This window comes from Hypoxylon fragiforme, assembly GCF_022984875.1.
Source record: "Hypoxylon fragiforme strain CBS 206.31 chromosome Unknown GGS25scaffold_9, whole genome shotgun sequence".
Taxonomy (NCBI): domain Eukaryota; kingdom Fungi; phylum Ascomycota; class Sordariomycetes; order Xylariales; family Hypoxylaceae; genus Hypoxylon; species Hypoxylon fragiforme.
In genome coordinates this window covers 2,576,652-2,592,960 of record NW_026054764.1, presented here as the reverse complement: position 1 = coordinate 2,592,960, position 16,309 = coordinate 2,576,652, and the positions used below count along the sequence as shown (strand labels likewise).

Sequence of the window (16,309 nt, the reverse complement as noted above, 5' to 3'; positions counted from 1 at the left end):
CCAATGTGCGTAGATATTACAATTCCGAACGTAACAATTGCTTATTAATAATAGTAGCACAAAAAGTAGGATGATCTAATAATAGACGAGACTTGTTTTGCATGTAATTCTATGTATTTATCGAAATCTGTGCTATTAAGTCAATACGAAATTTGGAAACATAAAATATCAAAACCCTTTCAAAACTTGCCTCCATAGTTACCTACCCTACATGTAGATGTAGGTAAGGATGTATAGTACATAGTACACGTAAGAAAGGGAAAGAAATCGCTCCTGTATAGATAATACCTATTAACCATGATAGTGAATAATACTGAAGACACCAACGAATTATGTAGGTATTTCTGATCTCCATATACATAAAAACTTAGGTTAGGTACTAGCTGTAGCTGCTTCGTCATGCTTCTCTAGCGCTCACGCCATGCAGAAACAGCATCCGTTCCTACGGACATGATTGATGAATCCGATGAACAGCCCGACAGAACCATGCACCTAGTCAATGGTGAAACAAGCTGGCATCGCTGATTCGTTTGGTGCACGTGACCCATAACCGATGCTTCAGTCCGTCATTGCCTCCCTCGCCTTGAACATAGCATGCATGATCCGTACTGGGAGAACACACAAAGAAGCGGTCTGGGGGGGAGGGTCATAGACTCTTGTTTCTCTAGGGGACACAAATGCCATTTTTGTGAGACGGTCAATTCCGGATGCGGTAATTGTCGATGAAGTCTCTGCGTGTAGAGATAATAGGATTATAGGACAGCATTTGCATTAGTAGGACATAAACTAACAAACATTTCCTGGTTGACAAGTGGCCATATGAGCATCCTACCTATTATGTACCTAACCTAGGCATATGTTAACTACATATACATATGTCATGTGGTATTCCCACGTAGGTAAAGACGCAAGCAAGCCTGCCGGACTTAGGCAGTTAGTGTACGAAGGTCATCTTCGTACAGATATCAAGGTAAACTTGCAGATGGTGTTTCTATTCTTGGAATTGCCCCGTTCCAATTTGCTTATGTATTGTACATACTACATACGTACATATAGTACGTACTTGAAACTTTGATGCAATAACCATGAATGTTACGTACCTAATGTAGGGTGCCGGTCACCGCATATATCGTATCATATCATTGGTTGTGACCGCTCCCACGGCAACTGTTGGAGTTGGAGTAATTCAATTGTTTTTCTTTTCTTTTTAAACAGTCGTAAATATGCAGATGCGTATGCACACACTTATAAAGTGAGGCATACATAGTATGTATAATGACATCTACATATGCACCCGTTCATTTGTGAGCTTTCAAAGGTCAACTCCAACATTGACAGTTTCTAGGGGAGATATGTATAACATTAAGCAAAGCAAGTAGTTACAGAGTAAAGCGTATCTAGAAATGATTACATAAGGTGGGGATATCTACTACACTAGAGCCGCTTAGATCCTTAGCCGGCACGGGATTAATTATCACCGATGTGGGGCATCCCGGGCCATGATCTGAAGTGAATCTGATCTAAATTATTCCACTGTTCGTTTCATCAATTTTTACTTCAATTGTTCCAAGTTCCTCTCAATAACTACACACTATTAATTATTTTGAACCTACTCCCACGACATTAAACTTGATGTGGAAGGTAAGTCAAATGACTTGTGTGTCTCTAAATTACCTGCTTTTCTATTTGAATCCAAAAAACTTTTATGATGAAAATAAATATTGGAGCTGTCAGACCTTTACATGGTGACAACCTATATATTACGCAACATTATCTGAACCTGCCAACACAAATTTCCTACTCTTGTATTTATCTTCCAAGGGAAACCCGTATTAACCTACGCGTGCATTTAGATATTTTTCCATTGATAAAGCGACCATCATTGTGGATTGCTCATGGAATTGCGCCTACATATAGCATCTTGAAGACACCATGGAAGTCGTCAATGGAACTTCAAGTGCTTCGACCACACCTGTCGCCAATGGTGAACGAGAAGACCCAGGCGGCTTCAAGCTAAAGTTCTGTACAGTGTGTGCTAGCAACCAAAATAGGTATGAAAATTACCCTCCTAAGACGTTCAGTCGTCGCACGAGAAAGAAAGGGGCACTGACATGATCAAGATCTATGGAGGCACACCTTCGCTTATCCCAGGCACATTACCCAGTCATCTCCTTTGGGACGGGATCTCTTGTTCGATTGCCCGGTCCGTCGATCACGCAACCAAATGTATACCAGTTCAACAAGGTGTCTTATGATGCCATGTACAAAGAACTCGAAGGAAAAGACCCCCGATTGTATACGGCGAATGGTCTGTTGAATATGTTAGGAAGAAACCGGCAGGTCAAGTGGGGTCCAGAGCGGTGGCAAGATTGGCAAATAGGCATTCCAAGGACTGAGCATGCCTCAGACCGTGGTAGCGAAGGAACGGAGGGTGGGATGGTTGATATAGTCTTCACTTGCGAAGAGAGATGCTGGGATGCGGTCATCGACGACCTCCTCAACAGGGGCTCTCCCTTGAACAGACCCGTCCATGTCATCAATGTCGACATCAAAGATAACCACGAGGAGGCCTCAATTGGTGGACGAGGCATACTCGACCTTGCCGACTCATTGAACCAGGCTGCCAAGGAAGAACGAGAGGTTATAGGCTCTGCTGCTTTTGATACAGCCAGCGCTGCCACAAGAGCCTCTTTTGATGAGAGAGTGCCAGAGATCATTGGAGAATGGCAGGAGAGGTGGCCGAATTTGCCCGCCACTTGGTCGTTGGCTTGGTTTTGATTGCATGAGATTATGGCCTTTTGCTTTTTTAATGATACCCCGGAATGAAGTTTTTATTGCAAATAGTTAAGAGCATATGTAAATAGGTATGCATATTGCTTTGGAGGATAGTCACGATAGGAATACAGAAATCAGACTTTCTCTCAACGATATCTTCATGTTAACCTTGTGTGTTGCCGGTCCTAGTCAGGCATTACTCTTTCTTTGCTATCTCTTCCAATGAATATTAATCCATGTCTATTATTTTGAAGTCTTTATCATCAAGGTTCTTAATAAGCACAATCTAGATTGTCGTTGTATCCCTACACCATGTCATCCTATGTGAATATTGCCCTGTTTGATATCGACCAGGACCTTCAACTGGACCAATCGGGATACAGGCGTGTAGTTTGACTCTTCCTTTCTTTGAGGTGAGAAGTAAGGGGATTTCGATCATATGCATGTGCTAAAGTAAGCGACCTACTAGAATATGCGCTCCTACGCTCCTACGTAGATTCGATAGGTCAGCGTCACAAGCATCAGATTTTCATGATATCGTATGTCAACTCTTTCCTTTCATATATCATCTTAGCAGCATTTTCCTAGATATGATATTTGAGGGGGATAGCTCGTATGGATGCTTCATGGACATCACCCATTTATCATATCTACTCGGTAGCTTTCTGTAGGTCCCAGATACTTACATATGTTTTGAGAGGAAGGTAGGTACTGGGTAACTAATTTTTCACTTTTAAATTCATCAGCAGCAACGCATAATATAACACGTACACAACAATGCATCGAACTGATATCAATCACCAAAAGGTAACCCCTTTCTGTCACTAAACCATTTCAGCAAACCGAGTCCGTTAATAGTATCGGAAACTTCGTATTGGTCGGAACCGTAAAATGCGGCTAGCACACGAAGCGCGCGCCATAAAGCCGTGGGGTTCACTGGTAACCAACCGTTACCTGCTTTTAACCTGGGGCTACCATCAAAGCTAATCAGCCCTTTAGATGAATGTGGATGTATATATAGGTAGTTATTGTATAAGTTTGTGTAGGATTCAAAAACAAGATCTTCTACATAACTCTTCTCACCTCGTGTTCAAGGCCCCACGGCGGGCCGGGAACAGGATATTTTATGTAGATGTTGTAATGCATGGGAATCCGAATTGTCGATCTTTTCGAATCTCGATCTTCCCATCCCGCCGCCGGCGGTTGACGACAGGCGTGGCCGTTTCCGACGATCTTTTTTATGCATGTGGACCCCAAGGGTGAGAGGGCTAGGGAGGAACAGGGCTAGTTGACCTAGCAGCCCAGGCTTCTAGAATGCCCAGGTGTATATAATAATAATCGTTGCAGGGCCACGGGTGAATCCGCTACCGAGTTCAATCTCGAGTAAAAGAGGCTGGAGCAAGAAAATAGCTGAGAAGATAATTTAAAGTGGATGGCGCAGGCGCAACGTAATTTTAATCTTACTATGGCAAATATTGTATTAATAATGATACATAGGCAGTTAGTAGATATTAATGATCTATCCCTTATTCTCTCTCATCTCCGTACCTACTGGCTAACGCGTCCTGTGTGTAAATTATTTCAATGACACTATTACTAGGTAGTATGCATCCTGGAGGGAATATACCTACATATGTAGGGTGCCGACATTCATTCTTTTCTTGATGAATCCATATGGAATTGTTGACTAAGATTCTAAAGAAAAAGAAGGAAAAGCTAATTCAACACCTGGTAACTTTAAGGTTCACCTACGCAAGATTGAATTTGAACTATTCGGGGTCCGGGGATATTGCAGCGGTGATAACTAAGGGTACCTTACATATTGTAAGGGGTGCAACTCGGAGTTGCAACCCATTCAAAACGGTAAACTGTACCTAGTAGGAACGCTAATACTCAGTATTACTCACAGCATCCTTGTCTAAATGCCCTGAATGCCCTGAATGCCCTGAATGCCCTGAAAGTGACTCCGCTTCTTTTCCAAGGTTTTCAACGTTCCTAACCGTTTCCTTATTGGTCCGTTAGTGAACAGGCTGACAGGGCCAGACAGGCTTCCTAGGAGGTACCTCAACTGTATAATCCATAATCCCCCTTGTCTCAGTGTCTTGTTGTGGGTCTAATGCTTCAACCGTCTATGAACGTTTCATCCATCCAATTCAATCATTCATCCAATTCAAGCTTCCACCATTCTATTTTTTTGAATGCTCTATTGCAATTCTGCAGCTCTACAATTCTTTCCCAATTTCAACTATACAATTCCTGTTCACGTCTCAGGTGTTACTTCGATCTGCTACTATACGTAGCTGCAGGAATCCTCCTTGGAACATCCTCTTGATAACTTGAGACATCTTCAGCCACCCCTAACATACGTTCTACGTTCTCTACTCTCTTTCAACTTGATCAACTGTGTTGCGTTCTTGCTTCTTTTTTTTCTTCTTATTATCCCCTCTTCCCTTCTGATTGAAGGAAAGGGCCTGTTTGGCATTTTCTCACTTTCTTTCCCAATTTCCATTGTGCATACAAGCACGGGGAATGAAGAGAACGGTGTCTGTAATAACTTTGATCAGAGAACATTGTCTGCCGTACCGTCAGGGTTTACATTCTTTCCTGCTTTTAGCCCATCATTCATATATCCAATTTTGATTTGCATTCCGTTGGACTGGAAGATCGACAGTCCACGTCGGGAGTTGCCTTTGTCTTGATCATAATACACCATACCGCCGTCTCTTCCTTTTGCCCTCCTACCAGCAACCGACCATTATTTGCACGCGACAAGGGGCTACAGAGGATTACTAGACCATCGTATCATATTGAAGAAGGAACTACGTCGTATTAGTATTGGGCCTAGACGACCTAGACGACCAGGGGGAACCCCTAAGCTTCTTTGGTTCAAGATTGGAGATTTGAACTAGGCTTGACTGGGTTGGACGTGAGACAACTACTACACTAGGTACTGCCTCTATTTCTCCCCTTTCACGTGCCGTGCGCATTTCTCATTCTCTGTGCTCTACTTTTTGTTTTCCGTGAAGACAACCGACATTCTCGCATACCACACCTACACCAGCCATGAATACTCGAAATGCGCCGCTTTCACCAGTCTCTGTAGGCGCTCCCAGCGATTGGTCCGGCATCAGTAAATACCAGAATCCCAACGACGGTCCCTATCCCAATAATCGAGGTCCTGCCTCTCCACCAGATTCGAACAGTTCTAGCGGGAACATGAATGGCTTCCCAACTGGCCCCAGGAGCGGAAGTGTCGGTGCTCCCTCGCCACCGCCTTCCGTTGGACGCTCCAGTACCTATGCCAGAAGTGAGAGTGGGAAAAGTATTCGCGAAGAAAATGAGCAAGTCTTAGGAGAGCATTACATCGCCCTTCAGAGATACCTATCCTCAACATCCAAGGATGGCCGGGCAGCTCCACCTCCCAATAAGGCACGAGATAAACTATTGCGCTTGTCATCGGTACAGTTTCTTGAGTTGTCTACAGATGTCTTTGACGAATTGATGCGACGACAAGCCTATAGCCGCAGGCCACCGAATGCACCTCCCAATGTCGGACCACCGACCTACCTTCTCCCCGAAGATACCTTCCACCCAAAGCGAAACCAAGCACGTCAGAAGCTATCGACTCTCGGTTCTCCGCGATTCAGGGATTTGGCGACAGATGTATTCTGCGAGTTGGAAAGACGCATTCCTCGATTCATTGCTGGCGATGTCCCTCGGATGAGCAACCCAGGCCTACCCTCAAGTCGGGCTGGCACACCTATAAGCATGGGCCCTAGAGGTATGCGACGGCCGTCTGACGCGAGTTCTATTCGGTCAGGTATAGCGAGAATGCCGAATGATTATCCCATACCGCCATCACCTGGTCTTGGGAATGGCAACTTTGACCGACCACTTCCGAAACAATTCCAGAGCAACACAATCGTGCCTAACAAGAGTACAATGGTGGAAGAAGACGACGACGGGCTAGCTTCCAACGATGACAGCGACGCATTTCGACAGAATAACCGTGGAAGCAAGAGAAGCATGGGCACAAGTGGTGGCGCATCAGAAGTAAGTTTCTGAAGCAAACTCTATCTTGCCAGGTGCCAGCCTGCCGTAATTTTCTTTTTTTTAACTAACTGTCTCCAGGTCGATAAACGGCTTATTGATGACTACCAAAACCAAGTGCGAGAACTGCGAGACAAGTTGGACGGAATGGAGGATCAACTCAAGAAGAAAGATGACGAGCTTCATCAAGTAATAGACGGCCAACAATCTCGTGCTAATGCGTCGGATCTTGAAAAACAGGAGTTTGATGATGTGCGGACTGGTCTTGAGAACCAATTAGCGGAAGCGCAAAGTCTTAACGACTCACTACGAGATGAGCTTGACCGCATGCGGGATGACCATGCCGCAGAAATGCGGAAGTGGAGGGAGGATCTTGAAGATTCTCAGAACAACCGGAAAATGGTGGGTGGAGATTCTGACCTCTCGAGAGAGAATGAAGAATTGCGCATGGCTCTTGAAGAGCAACAGCAAGTGACGGAAAGCGTTCGACGAGAAGCTCGGCAATTCCTTGAGGAAATGAAGGTGCTTTCAGAACAACACAACCCTTCTTGGGAAAGGCAAGAGGAGCTAGAGAAGACGGTTGAGCGGTTAGAGCAAGAAGTTCGTGACTGGCGAAACCGTTACGCGCGTACCAAGACGCAACTCCGAAACATGCGTGCTACATCGATGGGTTTAACAATCGAGCAAGACGCCGGCAAATATGTCCGAGACAAGGGCTTTACAGAAGAAAATGGTCTTGTGAAGGACGTACACGTTACCAAATTCCAAATCGCTATCGACGAATTATTGCAAACAGCCCGGAACGAGGATCCCGACAAAGTCATCGACTCTATGAAAGCAGTGGTTGTCGGTATCCGTCGTATAACCAAAGACATTGACGAGTCGCGACCAAGTGATGGAGATGTGGTTCAACAACAGCAGAAGCTAAAGAGTCGGGTCTCTGCCACCGCCAACAACCTCATCACCGCGTCTAAAAACTTCGCATCTGGAGCCGGTATCTCTCCGGTTTCCTTGCTTGACGCGGCTGCCTCTCATCTCGTTGCGGCTCTGGTTGAACTCTTACGAACTGTGAAGATACGCGCCACACCAGCAGGTCAACTGGAAGACGACGATGACGGTACGATTACGCCTGTCGACTCAACCGGATTCTTCTCGAATCGCACCACGACGACGCAGCAGGACGCCTTCTTGAAATCGCAAGAGTCCCCCCTCGTGCCACCTCCGGCATTCCAAGGTCTTCGCACGGGTATGCGTGATAGTGCCAACTCTTCCGCTTACAGTCATAGTCCTGTCGGTTCACCGAGGGAATCTAGTGATCGATACAACTCCGGGAGGCCGACGTCTCGACCTGGCGGCATAAATGGAATGGCTTACATGGGCCTCACTAAGAACATGTCCTTGCCTCCGAATGGCCGACTAGACGCCAAAACTGAAGATTTGAAAATCTACCTGGAAGACCAGACGGAAATCATGGTACAAACCATACAAGGGTTAGTAAGCTCCATCCGTGGTGACGCGCCCATCCAGCAGATCAACGACGAGATCACTTCGATAGCCGACGTGGTTGGCAAGGTTGTGGAACAGACCGAAGCCAACGGCAACGGTGGTGACATGACGGACCGATTAAACGACTGCCGTCAACGGCTGCTCGAAGCAGGCGAACAGGGCAAAGACCTTGCAGCTCGTGGACTTGGGGAAAGTGATCGAGAATGGCGCATGTGGACTCAAACGTTGCCACCTATCGCCTTTGAAATCGTTCGAGAGACCAAAGAGCTGGTGCAAAGAATCGATCGTCTAGTTTTGTCGCCAATCCCAGATGATTTCTCGTAGAAATGAGTTCACGAAGCGAATGATGTTGACGCCGTCACCGTGACGTTTCTTTTCACCCTCCTAATTTATATAATACATTTCGGCCTTTTCCGCTCTTACATTTTTTACTATTATTCTGGCATTCCACGGACCTCGGTTAGATACCCCCCCCATGAGCCTTTGCTTTGATGGATTCTCACAGGATTACCTGGTTCAGCCCTGCCTGTTGCCTATGTGTATCTTCCACATGGGTGATTTGTGTCGATCCGGCGACATATTTCACCAAAGATACATATACTTACCTGACCTTACTTGGTATCCCATCCACAGCAGTTGGCTCTTCCCCGGCCGGCGACAGCACATTGATCGTCAGGTTTCTCGAACCGGTGGGATAGTTGGATGGGAGTAACGGTGGTTTCTTCCGCTATGCTGATGTCTCTTTTTTTGTTTTATGAAATCCGTAGAAGGACAGTGGCATAATGGAAGATGGAACGGAATGGAAAGTGGGGAGCTCATGCGTATAGGTAAAGGGCGTAGAGGATGACACTCTATGGCTCTTTTCCCTTAAGAGCTCAGACAGGGTTCTCTTGCTCGTGGGGCTGTGGCGTGAGTGACGGGATGTCCTACACAGGAGGTGACGATGACGAATGAGGATCAAGCCTATATTTCTTGTAGCATAAACGTCTCGCACTACCAGAGAGACTCGGTAGGGTTTGGTGGGACATTAACTGAATTGACTAGGTAAAAAGTCAACTGTTCACTTTCGATAAGGGACTTTCGATTGTGAACGTATACGATGGCAATGGACTGGTGGGTTCAGGGGGGTTGTGGACTATCCCGACAGGTTTTCCAGAAATCAGTATTTTGTACATATATGACGATATCAATCAGTCGTTCAGAATCCTCGCATTTGGCTTATGTTTGTGAAGTAGAACGTTTTATTTGGCCTTCGTAAATATCTAGCCTTGGGTGGATACTATCTACCTAGGTAGTGTTCCTTTTATTAGGTAGCTTGATTCCTTTCTTTTTCTAGAGATTATGTATCTACATAGACATGTATAATAGAACTTGTTGATGCTGTGTTCTGGGAGTTATGAATATGATCTGTCTATTCTCTATTTCATATGATTAGGTATGATAAGACTAATAGATAGATTGATAGGTAGGTAGGGAGCAGCTCTATGTCATGATAGCATAAAGAAAAATCTTCAAATCAGTAAATCAATGAAATCTCTCTCCTCTTTCCTCCTCTTTCCTCCTCTTTCCTCCTCTTTCCTCCTCTTTCCTCCTCTTTCCTCCTCTTTCCTCCTCCCCTTCTCCCTTCCCCTTCCCCACCTCCTTCTTCCCCATCCCAGCATAAATAATCACAACCATCATCCCCGCTTCCGCGCAACCAACTCCTGCCGAAGCAGCGACAGCGCCTCCATAACCGTAGCCTCGCGTATGCGCTCGCGCGTCCCCTCGAAGCTAAAGGGGCCATAGCCACGACTCCCCTCGGGCCCCGCGATCCCGATGTACACCATGCCGACGGGCTTCCCGTCCTGCGGCGTCGGCCCCGCGACCCCCGTCGTCCCGATGCCCCAGGTCGTTTCGTTGCTTGCCCCACTTCCCCCATCACCGCCGTCGTCGTTGTTGGTGGTGGTGGTGGTGATGGACGTGACCCTCCTCACGCCGCTGGCCATCTGCTCGGCGACGTCGGCGTGGATGACGCCCTCGCGGGCGATGAGGGCGGCGTCGACGCCGAGGATCTGCTGCTTCAGCGGCGTCGCGTACGAGACGACGCCGCCGCGGAAGCAGGCGCTGGCGCCGGGGACGGAGGTCAGCGCCGACATGACGCCCCCGGCGGTCAGGGACTCGGCGACGCCGAGGGTCTCGTGGGAGAGGGTGAGGAGGTGGATCACGGCGGTTGCGATGTCGAGGAGGGTCTCGGTTGTGCGGGGGGTGTAGGTGTAGGTTGTAGGGGGAGGGGGAGGGGTGGTGCTGGTGGTGGTGGTGCCCATGGTTATGGGCGGGGGATCCGGAATCCGGGGGTTGGCGGGATAGGAGATGGGGGTGGGATGCGGATGTGGGATGCGGAGGACACGGACACCGGTTGCACGCACTCTTTGTCTATGTTTTTTTCTCTATTTCTGTTCCTTTCCCCTCTTCTCTCTATCGCAGACGAGGCTGATGCTTATGGCTTTTTCCCTTTTTTCCTTTTTGTTGATAGATCTAAAAGGGTAATGTTTTTTTTTTTTTTCTAATCTCAAGTTGGATTTGTAAGGGGGGTGAAGGGCAACCGGGATGACTCAGAGTTGTGCTGTTGGGCGGAGATGAACGAACATTGAAGATTGTGAAATTATGTATGTACTAACATAACATGAGATATATCAGGTACCTACTCGGTACATACCTGCATGTGGTTAGGGAGGTGCATGTACGCTATGCAAGTGCTTACTAGGTACATAGGATGTACATGTATGTATGCACATAGGTATCTACCAGTACCTAAGGTAAGTGTGGCTGCAAGTCCGCTGTCTATCGAATCCGTCGAGTCCATTCACGTTATGGCGAATCCACTTCGCTCCGCCTCCCCTCAGCCCCACCGAAGACATCAGAGCTATTATGTATCAGGTACTACAGTAAGTACACACTACTATGTATGCAGTGCAACCCACCAGTCCCAGCTTACATACATGAGCTGAAGCTTTTCTGCCTCTTTTCTTTTTCCCTCTTCCTCTAATATTTCATGTCCACATGAGCTTATGTGTAGGTACGTAGTAGATTCTTATGTGGACCCGAGATATGTAGGTTAGGTAGGTAGGCGTCTAATAGGCATCCATGAAGGGCAAGGAGAAGGCCACAAATCAGAAAATCACCGAGTTGATGATTACCTACCTAGGCACTTTGCCTTGCCGCCATATTACACCTACGTAGGTATGTAGACGTAGGCGTTTTTCAGGTGGGAAAGTAGGTAGGTAGGTAGGTAGGTAGGTAGGTATTTATTGAGCCCGTTGCCCCTGTTCTGCCGTCTCGTCGTCGAGGTAAGCAGGTAATCCTTTTGTAAAGACCAACAGGTCAAGTTATCACGTATACACAATAGACTCCTCTTCAATTTACACTACCCGCGTTCGTAACACAGTGTTCCGTATTCTAAAAAGCCATATATACTCTGATTCTCTTCATGGAGTTTCCCAAAATCGTCGCCTTGGACCTTGAGTACGTACCGGTCCTCACCTTCAGCTAAATCTCATCTTGCTTACCTATGCTGTTTCACTTAGCAACACGTTTTGGAGCGGGTGGCTTAACGAGCACGAGTTGGGCAAAAACGGATGGGTGGGAAATAAGATTGAAGATAATCTGGAGATTGTGCAGAATCGGATAATCAGGGATACGTGGTTCGTTATATGCTCTTTCAGTAACAAAGCAACATCTACTGCGCTAACACGGCTGGTTACCTATGATTTATTAGGAACCACTTGAAATGGGTCAAGGTGTCGGATCATATCTTCTCCATCATCAGTGACCTGATCTGGAACCAAGTTTCGATCGCTATTGTCTCAAGAAACAGTAACAAGGACTTGTACGTTGCCTCTCACAGACTGCCTACCGTTGGGTACTAGATCAGCCTACCAACCCCTAACCCTAACATCGTAGATGTGACCGGGCACTGTGGCTGTTCCAGGTTGAAGATCCATGGACGCTGGAGACGAGTTCGTTGACGAAGTATATAAAATACGACGAGATCATTGATCGTGAGTTATGCCCCCTGACTACCCAGGTACTCAAGCATCTAGGTCGGCAGTCACATACCTAGCACGTACTGACAGGTTTAGAATCGAAACAAGAGCATTTCCAACGAATAAAGGACTGGAGCGGCGTCGAGTATCATGACATGGTAATGCCCCCTCAATCGTGGGCACCGTGATTTACATGTCTAATCTAAGTGTGATCATGATTAGATCCTATTCGACGATGAACCGCGCAACAGCGAAGTAGAGCTATGGCAAGGTGCGCTAAACCCCCCACCCCCGTTTTCTTTTCTTTTCTTTTCTTTTCTTTTTTTTACACCCTCGAAGACGAGTAGCTCACAAAAGACCAACAGGCGTCACCTTCCACAAGGTCCATGACCCGTCCGTCGGCCTAACCTGGCAAGACTACCAGCGAGGCCTGCGAACCTGGCGCCGGAACAACCGCATACGACGCCCCATGCCCGGCGCAGGCCCGGATCCGCTGCCCAACCGGAAGCACATCGGCTACGTCGGCACGGACTATGCCGCCGGTGAGCGATACAGACAGGGCCTACGACGGCTCAGGAGTAATCGCCCGTCACGGTGGGGGTGGGGGATGTATGTGACGGATAATCCGAGGATGTAGGTGTGGCCCTTCTCTTATCTACCTACTTGCAATCCGAGTGTCTATTTCTTCGTTCAGCAGTTATTGATACTTGTGTGTGTGCTTGTTCGATACAGCGCAACCGCCTTCGCGAAATGGGGTCGCGAAAACGACCCGCCCACGAATCACTGGTTTTGTCCCGTCTTCGTGCGAGACTTTGTGGAGTTTTGTTGGATGGATAAGGTATGTTCATGTTCATAAGCATACAAGTTACCCCCCTACCTTACCCTCTTCAAACTCGGCCATCCTCCTCACACAGCATCCAGGTCTGGGTAAAAGAAACCGGCGTGATCCGACAAACCGACAACCTGCACAACTCCGACCAGCGCATCGCCGAAGTGCAACTCGAGCGGGACCGGCAAATCGCCTCTGCCTTCGGGGTGTCCAAGCCGTATATCCTATTTTCCAAGCACCACTACATGTCGAATCTCAGGCATCATCGCGGCGGGGGCGGGGGCGGCGGGGGTGTCATAACCACAGCAGGAGCAGGAGCAGGAGTAGGGGGCATCACGCCGGGCACGCGCTTCAACGAGATGGTGGTGTACCCGCAGGTGCAGGACGCGCTGTTCTACGGGACGCCGATCCCGCTCGCGCGGGTGGCGCAGGCGGGGGCGACGTTCGCGGACTTGAGGTACCACAATCAGATCCGCGCGTGGAATATCAAGGCGAACACGGAGACGTATGGGGACTTTCGCGCGCATGGGGAGCCGTTTATGTGAGTACCTACACTACATACCTAAGGTTAGGTGAGTAGATAGATAGTGGCGGGGGATGGACGGATAGAGGATCAAGTCACTGCCAAGGTAGAGAGGAGGAGGAGGAGGACGGATAGAATATAAATAGGTAGGTACCTAGAATGGGTTGGCACCCTTTGTCCGAAACTCAGGCCAGCAAGCAAGCAAGTCGATGAGATACGGGAGAGCCTTTGTCCTCTGAGGCCGGTATTGGAGTCAGCGAAAGAGGCTCTATTCATGGTAGTCTATGTAACTTAAGCTCGATGTGATTATCCCTACATATATAAATACCTTATATACCTAATCTGTAAGGCTGAGTCGTAAAGCTTGCCTAGAGTATCGCATCGCATACTAGGTACCTACTAGACAACTAATCTAATTCCAGAAAGCGTTTCGCGATAAACTTGAAGCCAACTAGTTATACGATCTAACTTAGACTAGATTCACACTTCGAAATTCACATTTTCCAAACAGGCAGCATGTATCAATGAGGTTAGGTAAGTATTCCTCCCCCCCTGAGCCCACCAGATAAATCAAGCCAATGGAAGTGCACTTCGCTTCTTTTAGCTGTTCATAGGCTAGTGTATTGTACGTCTAGGTAGTTAGGTTAGTTGAATACTAGTTACTAGGCACGGAAAAGTCCACTGCCTCAGCCGCAAGCCACCCAATCTCGTCAACATATCACGATGTGGAGGCAAGGTCTCCAGCGCTAATCTGACTGGGTAACATAACTATGTACCTATCATAAACTAACCACCATGCATGCCGAGCTAGCACACACACACAGGCCCTTAATCTTAGAGATTCAGCCGCAACGTTTGGGCACAAGCCGTTGGGGTATGACACTACGTGGAAGGGCATTGGTTGAGCCTCCGAAAAAATGAGGCCTAGGTGTAGGTAGATCATAGATGCGATGCAATGCGCTCCCCCTGTTATCCTCTTACCCCGGCTTGAGTGAAGCCACTATTTACATACACGCCTACTGACTAGGCTCGGTAGGTATTCAGCTAACGGCGTCTTAATGCGGGCGTTTTTTCTTTCTTTCTAGGAAGATAGATTAGGTAGATTCGTGATAGGTTGAATAGAGATTTCGGTCAACATACATACATACCTACCTAGCATATGAGTAAGGGGAAGCCCCCATCCCCGCTCCTTTCTTTCAGTTTTCACTTTTCTTGTCTCGCCTTGTGTTGTCCTGTCTCCATCTTTCCTCTCTTCGTCTTCTCTCGACAGAATCGTGAGCGTGTAAGTCTTGGAGAAACAACAGCAGCAGCAACAGTAACGTTTGGTTTCTCTAGTTCGCGTGCGTGCGTGCGTGCGTGCGAAGTTGAAAAGATGGAGCAGCCAGTGGCCTCCAAGTACTCGAGCCAGCGGGCTCCCGGGAAGGAGCACATCCCCCTTTTCCCTAAAGGCTTCGTCGCCATCCGTATAATCCAACTGGTGGTTGCCATCATCTGCCTAGGCTTGAGTGCGTTCGGCATCGCTTTTCTGGTCTTTGCTGGCGATTGCCTGACGCTGTTTACCGTATGTCTCCCCTCCCCCCCTTCTATCTGATAAACACTACCTACCTACCTTATCTCTTAGAGCTTCCCCACGAGCTTCTAGTTTACCCAGGTAATCTAGAACAGCACTAACCACACTCAACATACCAGTCCATCGCGACCCTCCTGACCAGCATCTACATCCTCGTCGCGCACTTCGGCCCGCCAAAGGCATACAACTACTGGGCGATCCTCGGCCTCGACATCTTCCTCGTGCTCTTCTGGCTCATCTCCTTCGCCATCCTCGCGGCCCAGGTCGCGTCCGCCTTCGCCGCGTACAGCGAGTACAGCGACTACTACGACGACTACTACGACCTGAGCGCGTACGACGCCGCGATCACGACGTACGGCGCGTGCTTGGCGGCCGCCGCGGGGCTGGGCGGGCTGGAGTTGTGAGTTTTTGACTGCCCCCCCGTTTTCTACTACCTACCTACCTCCCTACCTCCTTACCTCCCTACCTATCTACACAACTAACACCAAAACAGCCTCCTCTACATAATCTCCCTAACAATCCACGGCATAATGCTGCACCGGCACCGCAAGTCCGGCCTCAAAGCCATGCCCCTCGCCACTACTCACCACCCTACCACCGCCCCCGCCGCCCCCGGCGAACTACAAGGCGACGGCGGCGCCAAGTTCCAAATGGTGCAGCAGCCGCAACACCAGCAGCCGCAGCCGCAGCCGCAGCCAGCCGCCGGGGCGTGGAACACGGCGCACCCTCCTGCGCCTGCTGGATCGCAAGTTGCTGGCAGTGGTGGGAATGGGGGCGGGGGGTTCTACCCGCCGCACTCGCCGAGCCCGATCTCGCCGCAGCCGACGGGGGGCGCTTACGCGCAGCCGCAGCCGCAGCAGTACCCGCAACAGCAGGGAGCGGCGAACCCCGGCCACCAGCCGATCTACGAGGCGCCGGGGCATGCGCAGCAGTATCCTTCCGCGTAGTCGCCTACCTAACCTAGGTTCCTGTGTTAATTAGCCTAGCCTGAGAGAAGAGAGAAGAGAGAAGAGAGAAGAGAGAAGAGAGAAGAG

General features: G+C 48.5%; 5 protein-coding genes across 5 annotated transcripts; 4 read left to right on the top strand and 1 right to left on the bottom strand.

Annotated features, from left to right (window-relative positions):
* The first annotated feature begins 1,375 nt into the window (after positions 1 to 1,375).
* On the top strand, positions 1,376 to 2,920 carry GGS25DRAFT_465352 (RNA polymerase II subunit A C-terminal domain phosphatase SSU72). The gene is made up of 2 exons (XM_049258958.1): positions 1,376 to 2,051; positions 2,121 to 2,920. Exons 1-2 carry the CDS (start codon positions 1,933 to 1,935, stop codon positions 2,776 to 2,778), a joined length of 777 nt encoding a protein of 258 aa, XP_049113434.1. The 5' UTR covers positions 1,376 to 1,932; the 3' UTR covers positions 2,779 to 2,920.
* A 2,918-nt stretch (positions 2,921 to 5,838) lies between these two features.
* Positions 5,839 to 8,655, top strand: GGS25DRAFT_515962 (uncharacterized protein; the record flags this gene model as incomplete). The annotated part of the gene is made up of 2 exons (XM_049263138.1): positions 5,839 to 6,828; positions 6,907 to 8,655. 2 exons carry the CDS (start codon positions 5,839 to 5,841, stop codon positions 8,653 to 8,655), a joined length of 2,739 nt encoding a protein of 912 aa, XP_049113433.1.
* Positions 8,656 to 9,869: 1,214 nt separating this feature from the next.
* GGS25DRAFT_508702 (uncharacterized protein) lies at positions 9,870 to 10,955 on the bottom strand. Its single transcript, XM_049262496.1, has one exon. It carries the CDS (start codon positions 10,632 to 10,634, stop codon positions 10,008 to 10,010), a length of 627 nt encoding a protein of 208 aa, XP_049113432.1. The 5' UTR covers positions 10,635 to 10,955; the 3' UTR covers positions 9,870 to 10,007.
* Positions 10,956 to 11,583: 628 nt separating this feature from the next.
* On the top strand, positions 11,584 to 14,189 carry GGS25DRAFT_508696 (acid phosphatase-domain-containing protein). Its single transcript, XM_049262495.1, has 10 exons — positions 11,584 to 11,832; positions 11,895 to 12,011; positions 12,086 to 12,196; positions 12,271 to 12,368; positions 12,450 to 12,511; positions 12,576 to 12,624; positions 12,719 to 12,986; positions 13,086 to 13,191; positions 13,275 to 13,736; positions 13,860 to 14,189. The coding sequence occupies exons 1-9, from the start codon at positions 11,798 to 11,800 to the stop codon at positions 13,725 to 13,727; spliced, it is 1,299 nt and encodes a 432-aa protein (XP_049113431.1). The 5' UTR covers positions 11,584 to 11,797; the 3' UTR covers positions 13,728 to 13,736; positions 13,860 to 14,189.
* A 313-nt stretch (positions 14,190 to 14,502) lies between these two features.
* On the top strand, positions 14,503 to 16,288 carry GGS25DRAFT_508690 (uncharacterized protein). Its single transcript, XM_049262494.1, has 3 exons — positions 14,503 to 15,266; positions 15,395 to 15,675; positions 15,769 to 16,288. Exons 1-3 carry the CDS (start codon positions 14,865 to 14,867, stop codon positions 16,220 to 16,222), a joined length of 1,137 nt encoding a protein of 378 aa, XP_049113430.1. The 5' UTR covers positions 14,503 to 14,864; the 3' UTR covers positions 16,223 to 16,288.
* The last annotated feature ends 21 nt before the right edge of the window (positions 16,289 to 16,309 follow it).